The sequence below is a fragment of the Manihot esculenta genome, chromosome 10, assembly GCF_001659605.2.
Source record: "Manihot esculenta cultivar AM560-2 chromosome 10, M.esculenta_v8, whole genome shotgun sequence".
Taxonomy (NCBI): domain Eukaryota; kingdom Viridiplantae; phylum Streptophyta; class Magnoliopsida; order Malpighiales; family Euphorbiaceae; genus Manihot; species Manihot esculenta.
In genome coordinates this window covers 9,126,299-9,135,851 of record NC_035170.2, presented here as the reverse complement: position 1 = coordinate 9,135,851, position 9,553 = coordinate 9,126,299, and the positions used below count along the sequence as shown (strand labels likewise).

The window sequence follows — 9,553 nt, the reverse complement described above, 5'->3', positions numbered from 1 at the left end:
GGCCTTTCTTTCAGTGGGAGCTAGACATCCTTGGCCCTTTTTCAAAAGCATATGGGTCAAGAAAGTTTGTGATTGTAGCAGTGGATCATTTCAGCAAGTGAGTTGAGGCAGAGGCAGTTCAGTTGAAAGCAAACAAGGAAAATTGAGAAAGAAGAAGGGCTCTTATAAGACGTTTGTGACGGCAGGCTTTAAATGCAGCTCGAGAAATGGGACAGCCATTATCGAGGAGCTAGGTAGGCAAAATGGCATGAGCAGGAAGAAATCAATCTCAGTGGGCCACGTGCCTCAAATCATGAGCACAACTATCACCTCCAAATCTGAAGAATCAAAGACTAGTGGGGGGACCTCTAATGCTACACAATAATCACCCAAAGTTAGCCATGAGTTGTCACCATGAGATAGGATCACGCGGCAAGTATCTGATAAGTGGGAAACGTGGTCTCACCCGAAAAAAAAGAAGACTCAAACACCTTAACACCTGTCTCATTATCAAGACTCACTCTCCCCTGAATAGGGCGAGACTCAATATAAAGTTAACATTATCAAGCGCAGTCGAGCAAATTCCCATTACGCCTGTAATCGCGAAATCCTTGGTCCATTAGCTGGAGATATCCCTTATCAAGCAACCAGTAATATCATTACTGGGCTACCAGAAAATGTTATATTTACCTTCATCTTCTTACAGTATAAAAGGAAACGTATCACAGAGAGAATGGTATGCTATTTTTTTATATTATTCAAATTCTAAGTAATTTTTTATATTCTCCCTACTCTTTAGTATACCGATTTGAACGTTAGAATGGCTGTTATGAACATTCACTACCTCACGTTCTCTTTCTTACAGATGTAGCCAATCACAATATAACTGTACTCAAAATTTATTAATTGAACACTAAATTTTCGTAATATAAAATTATAATCATGTAACTTTATCAAATTATAAAAATTCAGAACATAGTTAAAAAATTTAAAATAAGCAATATGTGATTTCAATTTTTACTATTTTTTATAAATTATTAATAATATAGTGAATTTATATTTAATTATTATAATTTAGTTTTTACTATTTTTTATAAATTATTAATAATATGGTGAATTCATATTTAATTATTATAATTTTTATAAGTTCATGATAACTTACAACTTTAATTTAGATATTTAATATGTTAACCTTAATTAATGGAGAGATATAAGTATATATTCAGCTTTTAAATTTTATTAAATAATTACATAAGTATGAATCAAATATTAAAAGTTAGCAATAAAAATGTATTAATATAACCTAAACATAATAAGTCAAAATATATATTTGACCTTTAATCTAATGAGAGAAACTTTAAAAAAATTTTAATTCTAAAATATTAACCCTTCATTTAGAATTAAAAATTTTATAAAAATTTAATTTAATTAATTTTTTTTATATATAAAATTTTTGTTTGAAATAAAACAATCCAAAATTTTTTAACTGTTTTTTTTTTAATTATTCATAGCAAATAAATAGTAAAAGAGTTGAAGTTCATGTAGGAAGGAAAAACTCGACGAACTCACTCTACTTTCTGTGCAATGATAAATAGTCGAGTAATTATACAAAACGGTTTACTATTACTATTTGATAATTATACAAATTTTATAATATATATATTATATAACAAAATTCAGAATATTATTTGTTTAATATTACCAAATCTATATAAATATATAGAGCAAATTAAAAATTTTTCATAAAGTTGACAAGGTGACTTTCAAAATCTCTTTTAAATGGTTTTATAAGAGTTTTATTCTTAAAATTTGATACATGGCACCTTAAGCTTATTATTATTTTTGTTTTAAAAAATTGATAAACATTTAAAAATTTTCAGTTTCCAAAATTACCATAATTATTAATAAAATTTATTATTATTTAAAATTTAAATAATTACAAAATAAATCTTAAAATATAATTAAAATATTATATCAAAACAAAAATAAAAATTATTTATATGCACTACGGATATTCTGCTAGTTAAATAATATTGCTGAAAAAATGCTTCAAATATTTATAGGCACTACGCATTTCTACATAACACTTTCCACAAGGAGGCGTTAGGCTTTCATTGTACCTTTACTAAAATACAATGTTTTCTAAAGATCATTCCTAATTCAACCCAAAAAAAGAAAAGAAAATTCACAATTTCTTCGACCAATGCCAACAGTTGAAGGGAAACACCATTACTACCAACCGATCAATCAAACCACAATTTATAGCACATCCAATAAACAATTACTATGAAAAACGAAGTCGATAACATTAGACAGAATGGAAAAATTGGCAAGAAAAGCCTTGGATATCTGCATCAAATGAACTAGTGCGTTATCCTTTGATTTCAATATCAACTAAAAATGTCCATTTTAAACTATCAAGCACTCATACATTTAGGATAATTTCAAGGACAAACACAGAAAGTAACTACTAAAACATGACTTAAAAAAGTTCTTATACTTGAACATCCTGGAAAGTTCAATTACCTCAGAACCTCCTTCCAGGTGCACCAGCCGGACCCCTGCCAAAGACCTGGGATGGAACCAAAGGCTGAGGTTCAAACTCAACAAGCCCAGGGATATCTGACATACCAAGGGCAGCAAGCATGTCAATTGTCTCCTTATCAACCTTAATCTCATCAATCTTAATAGCGGACTCTTCCGGCACAAAGTCCATGCGGCGTTCACGCTCTTCCTCTTGCAGTTTCAAAGAGATACCACGAACAGAACCCTTTTGAATTCGCTTCATAAGGTGGGTAGAAAATCCAGCAATCTTGTTACGAAGCCGCTTTGAGGGGATGATAGCAACCTCTTCCAAGATCTTCTTGTTGGTGTGGAAGTCCAAGGTCATTTTAGAGTAGTACCTCTCAATGACCTGACGAGAGGACTTCTTCACTGTCTTAGTGCGAACACGACCCATCTCCAATAATAAGCTGTTGCTGTAACGAGAGAGAAAAGATAGAGGTTATAATTAATCTCCAGCATCTATAGCAAGGGATAGAAGTAAAACAAGAACCCCGTCATTCATACCCTGTAATAGAAAAACACAGTATGTATGAAACACAAAGATTTTGACAGCAGAAAGCAATGGAATAGAATCATATATTCATGGTTAAAGCTAACATATCAGCATTGAGTTGACCGAAAATTTCACAACCTAAATGTTTCAACTATCATAAAGGTACTCTTTAACACTACAACTCATCCCAACTCAGGAATGGTACCATTTAACAAAACTCAACAAAGTCTGAATCCAAATAGTTGGGCTCAGCTATATGGATATGATGAATCCATTCTACCAGGTTTTGGGATAAATCTTCAAAATATCAGGGCCATTAGAACCTAGTACATGAGGAGCATGCTTGATTCAGCAATAGAGCTTACGTAGCAGAAGCTTATACAGTCAAAACATTAATTAAATCCATAAAACTGATGCAGGTTGGGTAATTGAAAATCAGACTGTTTCCCATTCCAAATTAACTGGGGAAACCAAATATGTGTTCGATTTGTTAACATGGAAAACTCAGACATTGAGATTACCAAAAATGACGATATTAACTCAACCATAAATAAATTTAACTTATTTTCATTCTCATAATTTCCCAGTCAACAAATCAATTATGATATGCAAAAGGATCATCACTTTGACAATAAACTAATTCACAGTGAAATGCTGGAAAATGAATACATGCATTTCTAAATCACAGATAACCTTATCCACTAAAAACAAACTCTCAATCTAACAAAAGAGAATCTTGAAAATAAAAACTCTTTTCACTAAAACCCTTTTGCTAATTTAGGATTTTATTCAATCCAATTCTTCATGCGCTACAGATAAATTCTCCATACACAAGTTTTCCTATATATCCCTGCCACCGGCCACAGAGACACGTGACCCTCTAGAGAGCAAAACATACCTTGAAAAAGAGAAGCGCAAGCTAAGGCACGAGAGAGATGGACGCTGCCGCTGGAGTTGGTAAGTGGAAGCAAAACCAACACCTAAAGATATAACAAGCGGCCTGATTAGGGTTCTTCGAGTGACCACGGATATTATCCAATGCGTAAACAACTATTATAGTCACAGCAACCAACTAGTTATTTTTGTCCACGTATGCCTCATTGGCAAAAGTTATAACAATTTTAAATTTACAAATCAACCCAAAAACGTACTATGTAAATATTTTTAAAAATAAAAATCAATTTTATAAATATATCATTAATTATTAAATTTTTTTTAAATGAGGATTGGAGATTAAAATCCGAAACCTCTCAGATTTACTCAAATGTACTTACTACCAGATTAAATCTTGAGTGCTTATTAATATTTTTTATTACATTATTATTTCTCATTTAACAAATAAAATACTTTGTAAGTTTGTTCTTCCATATATTTATTGCTATTACTTCTCAATTTTAAACTTAGAAATTATTTTTTAATTAAATTAGATATCTTTGAAAAATAAAATTATAAGAAGTAAATATATAATATATAAAAATAAATAAATTATGGCGAAAGTAAAGAGTGAAGTTCTAAATTTTTAAAATAAAAATTTTAATTTCAAAATATCATTTTATTCATACTTATTAATTCTTTGTTAACATATTAATTTATGAAAAAATTTTAGATATTTTACGAGTAGAGTGAGTAGTATTTGATTTAAACCGAAATAATTTATTGAATTGAATTAATTTAAAAGTTTGATTTGATTCGATTTTTTATTTTAAAAATTTCAGTTATTTTGGCTCAGTTTAGTTCGATTTTAATCAGAAAAAATTAAAAAAATTAAACCGAAACGATTAGTGATAATAATATATTATTTTCAATAATAATATAAATAGATTAGATCATATTAAATTTAAAATATTCTAATTAAATTTTAAAATATTAAAAATAAAGTGTAAAAATTAAAAAAAATATTAAAAATTTAAATTGATCAAATCAAACCGAATCGAATAGAATTAGATTGGTTCGATTCAATTCAATTTTTTATCAAAATCGATTTCAATTCAATTTTTATAAATAACAAAATTTTAATTTTCGATTTATTCAATTCAGTTTGATTTTAAACTGAATCGATGGATTGCTAACTCCTATTTACAAGTATATTTATCTTTGATATACTCTATACTATATAATATATAAACGTAGGAAGGGAATATTATGATCACTAATAATGTGCTTTAAGTCTTTTATTTATCTATAATTGTATTTAAATTTAAAAATTGAAAATATTTTTTTATTATTTAAATAATTTAAAATTAATACTTTTTTTCAAATATTATCTCAAATTATTTTGAATATTTATCATCAAAAATAAATACACATTTAAATGTTTTATTTTTAAATTTAATTAATTTTATTTGATAATTTATTAATATTTTTAATATATTTTATTAAGCTTATATTAAAATTTTGACCATTGTTGTATTTTTGCAAATTTAGAACTTTGATATTTTTAACAAATTTAAAATTAAATAAATAATAAAATCATTTTCTTTAATTATATAATTTTTCATATATATTTAAGATCATTATAAAGTTAATAATTTTGATAGTACTTAAATTTTTGTATGACATATTTTTATATTCATTCTATCACTTTCAAATATAATATAAAAAATATTCTGATGTTTATATTTTTATTATAAAAATGATAATATATAGTTTGCAAAAATTATAATATATTATTATATATAAAAATTTTAAATATATAACTAACTCAATAGCTGGTTAAATGTTTTTGGACAGAAAATTTTGCTTGGATTGATGACATCTTCTTAGGAGGAGGACAAGTATGAGGAATAGCATATTGAAGACAATTCCACCGATAAGTCTGTGCTGAAAAATATAATAGATATAGGTAATGAAAATATACTAGAGATTTAAGAGGGGCAGAGTGAAGATGTCCCTCCTCTATAATTTCTTTATAATAAAAAGTTGATTTATGTTATCAATATATTTTTACACTTTTTTTATACTCAACACTTGACCAAATAGCAAAAACAATAAGAACTTTACCTGCCATAATAATCAGATTGATAATAATCGTCAATCTGATGTACAAGACTTAAAGGTCTCATAAAAATCGTTAATTGGGCCTAACACCCGGTCATCATTCTGGTATTTACCTGCCTAGTGGCATTAGCCTAAATAACTTAAAAAAATAATCAACCAGACTTAATATTGGATCATGAAAATGCCTTAAAGATTTTATTAGATGGGACGAACACTCGTTCATGGGCGTCGCAAATATCCGCCTTGTGGTTTTAGTGAAAAATGTCTTAGATAATTTTGTTAACAAAACTAATACCCGATAGTCGATTTGACGAATACCTACTTTGTGGCATTTTTCTTATCTCCACATTTTCATCCATCCATTGTTTCTGATTTAAATATAAAAAAAGATTAAAAAATACATCATAATTTTATTGATAATATTTCTATAATTACAAAAATTGTTTTCTAGAATAATTAAAATACTCGGTCATATAATTTAACCAATTTATAAACACCAGGACAAACGATCTCGAAAACTTTAAAGCCCCTTTTATTTCTCATCCAACTCACCAGCCTCGGCACCTCTATTTTTACTATACTCCAAGTTTAAAAACTCAGGGTTTGACTCAAAAACTAAATATCTGTGACATTCTATTCCTGTAAACCCTTATTGCCACGATTAGGGGTGTGCATCGGTCGGTTCGGTTCGGTACCGAATCGAACCGACCAAAACCGAATTAACCGAATTGTTTCAAAATGTAAACCGAACCGAACCAAATAAGATAAAAAACCGAACCGAATCGAACCGAACCGGTTCGGTTCGGTTCGGTTCGAAACCGATTTTTGAACCTTTTTTTCTAATTTCATTGAATTATATTATAATTTGGGCCTAATAAAAATTAATTTAAACCTAATATATTTAATTAATCATAAAATTCAATCAATTAATCATAAAATCCAAATTAATCAACAATTCAAACATCAAAACAATATCAACAATTAACCTAATATATTTAACCTAATATACTTAATCAAATATAATAGTTAAATTATAAAACAATTCAAACATCAAAACAACATCATCAGAATATAATAATAAGTAGTCCATACTTCATATAATCCACTAACAACCAACCATAAATCCACATTCAGATATCCTCCATTTAATAAACATAAAACCTAATAAAATAGTTAATTCCAAAATATCCATCAACAGTTATATCACCAACAATCAACCCTCTATTCTTCAATTTCTCCATTCTTCAATTTCTCCATTCTTCAAATGCCAAGAAATTATAAACAGCAGTAAACCCGGCCTTTACTTCTCTCTTGCTTCCCACTGTGGAATAAAGTCATTGAGCTCATCCAGTAAATAAGTCTTTAAGTGCTGATTACTATGAAAGCTAAATTTGATGTTGAAATTAAATTTTCTGTCTAATTGAAAAATGGTTTGAGCCTTAAATTCATCTGTTTATTTTAGATGTTGATTATTATCAACTCTTACATTTTCTTTTTGTTTAATATTCTGAAACAGCATGTTGAAGATCATCACTTATATTCACTGAATTACATGCATTGGGGTGATCCAAAAATGTGGTATGGGGTCCCAGGGAAGGATGCCATTAAATTGGAAGAGGCAATGAGAAAGCATTTACCTGATCTTTTTTAAGAACAACCTGACTTGCTTCATAAGCTGGTGAGTAAAGAAAAACATGAAAAAAAATATTAGAATTATTAAACTAAAATTCAAATGATTAAACCTAAGAGGTTCCAGTTTTACATTCTGCAAAAAAACACAAACATCTAGACAATTTTGACCTAGCCTATTAATGTGTTATGCACTTGCATGGGCACCAAACTTTTCCAAGTTCTGGTACAACCTGACAATTATGATAGAAAAGAAAATTATAATTACAAGAAACTTGGAAACAGAAGCTCCCAAAACTAAGAGCAGATCTCTAAAATAATTCTTGGCACCACTCGTTTAGCATAAAAAATCAAATAACATAAACAAGACGCAGTTCCACAAGCAGTAAATCCATCAAATGAACTGTAGCACTAAAACTAAAGGAAAAAAGAAATCAGCAAAACACTAACAGATCAAAGTAGCAACAAAATTTACCAGAAACACAATACCAAAACACTCGAAACAAAACCCAAAAAAGCATAATTCAAACACTTAAAGCAACCAAATTTCATCCTAGAAAGAACCCAGAAATTACTCACCAAAAAATTTTCTTAAAAAAAAAATACCTGAGCTAACTCTACCAACACGGTGAGACTGAGCAACTGAACCTTCTTTGAGTATTTAGAGTGTTGTGAATCACCTGTGAGAGAGACGGCTGTGAAACACTGAAACTTACAAGCTAAACTTACAAGCTAAGTTCATGAAACTTACAGTGAGTCTAGCGAGCGACGGCTATGAGAGAGAGAGACGCGAGCGATGGCCGTGAGAGAGAGACGCGAAGGGTGGCAGGGTGGGTGGCCGGTGGGTGGCTGTGGGACTAGCGACTGGGGTGGGTGGCTGTGGCTACGGATTGAAGACGCGAAGGATGGAGATTAGGGATTTGGTTTGAGAGAGACGAAGGTATGCGCCGCGTGGAGAGTGACGACCGACGCCGACGATTCCGTGGAGAGTGACGACCGACGCCGACGATTCCGTGGAGAGTGACGACCGACGCCGACAGTGAGGTGAGGAGTCGTCAACGTTGCTAATTCGCGAGGCGGCGTGGAATGGAGATGGGTAGCGTGACTCAGGCTTTTAGATTTAGGGCAAATATAAGGGTACATTTCAAAACGACGTAGTTTAGTGATTTCGGTTCGGTTCGGTCTAATCGAAATTTTTGAATCTAAAACCGAACCGAACCGAAATCACCGATTTTTCAGAAAATTAAAACCGAACCGAACCGAATTAAAAATAAAACCGAACCAAATTTTTAGTTCGGTTCGGTTCGGTCGGTTATTTCGGTTTAAACCGAAATCTGCTCAGCCCTAGCCACGATTCTAAAAAATCTAAATGCTACCACTGAAACTACTACCTCTACCCTAAACCAATGATCATAACCCAACTTAAGACAAATCATATTAGCTCGGGAGCCAGTAACTCGAGTCTCCACTAAAACTAAAATGAAAGGTTTAAATTGAGAGCAAAAATCATGAAAGATACGATTGACTTCTCTTACCCACAATACCAAATACATTTCATGTTAAAATAGATATAATACTAAGTAACAAGGGAGAGAACGCAACTACCATGTCACAAGACAAGCTAATTATTATAGAATTTATTAATGCTGCAAGCAAAATCAGCCTTCTCTTCCTCCAATGACGGCTCCAGAGAAAATTTCATCGCGACGTATATCACACTGCCCCTAGAGAAATAAAAAGATACTAATTATTATAGAATTTATTTAAAGTTATAGTAAAATAGAATTTAAATAGACATAACTAAAAAATTTTAAATTAAGTGAACTTTAAAATTATTTTATATAATAAAATTTAAATTAAATTAAAATATTTTTTTTCAAATATTATCTT

The 9,553-nt window shown here is 30.2% G+C and overlaps 1 protein-coding gene and 1 long non-coding RNA gene across 3 annotated transcripts; both read right to left on the bottom strand.

Moving 5' to 3' along the window:
* Nucleotides 1-2,266: 2,266 nt before the first annotated feature.
* Nucleotides 2,267-4,092, bottom strand: LOC110623944 (40S ribosomal protein S17-3). 2 transcript variants are annotated; one of them, XM_021768970.2, is made up of 2 exons: nucleotides 3,936-4,092; nucleotides 2,267-2,957 (listed from the first exon to the last, which is right to left on the bottom strand). In XM_021768970.2, the coding sequence occupies exon 2, from the start codon at nucleotides 2,936-2,938 to the stop codon at nucleotides 2,507-2,509; it is 432 nt and encodes a 143-aa protein (XP_021624662.1). In that variant the 5' UTR covers nucleotides 2,939-2,957; nucleotides 3,936-4,092; the 3' UTR covers nucleotides 2,267-2,506. The 2 variants fall into 2 exon arrangements, with proteins under 2 accessions (XP_021624662.1, XP_021624663.1); XM_021768971.2 differs by having other exon boundaries at nucleotides 2,267-2,951; nucleotides 3,936-4,082.
* A 3,009-nt stretch (nucleotides 4,093-7,101) lies between these two features.
* LOC122724940 lies at nucleotides 7,102-8,349 on the bottom strand. Its single transcript, XR_006352384.1, has 3 exons — nucleotides 8,270-8,349; nucleotides 7,672-7,709; nucleotides 7,102-7,355 (listed from the first exon to the last, which is right to left on the bottom strand). It is a non-coding gene; the product is annotated as an uncharacterized LOC122724940 (long non-coding RNA).
* Between the last annotated feature and the right edge of the window lie 1,204 nt (nucleotides 8,350-9,553).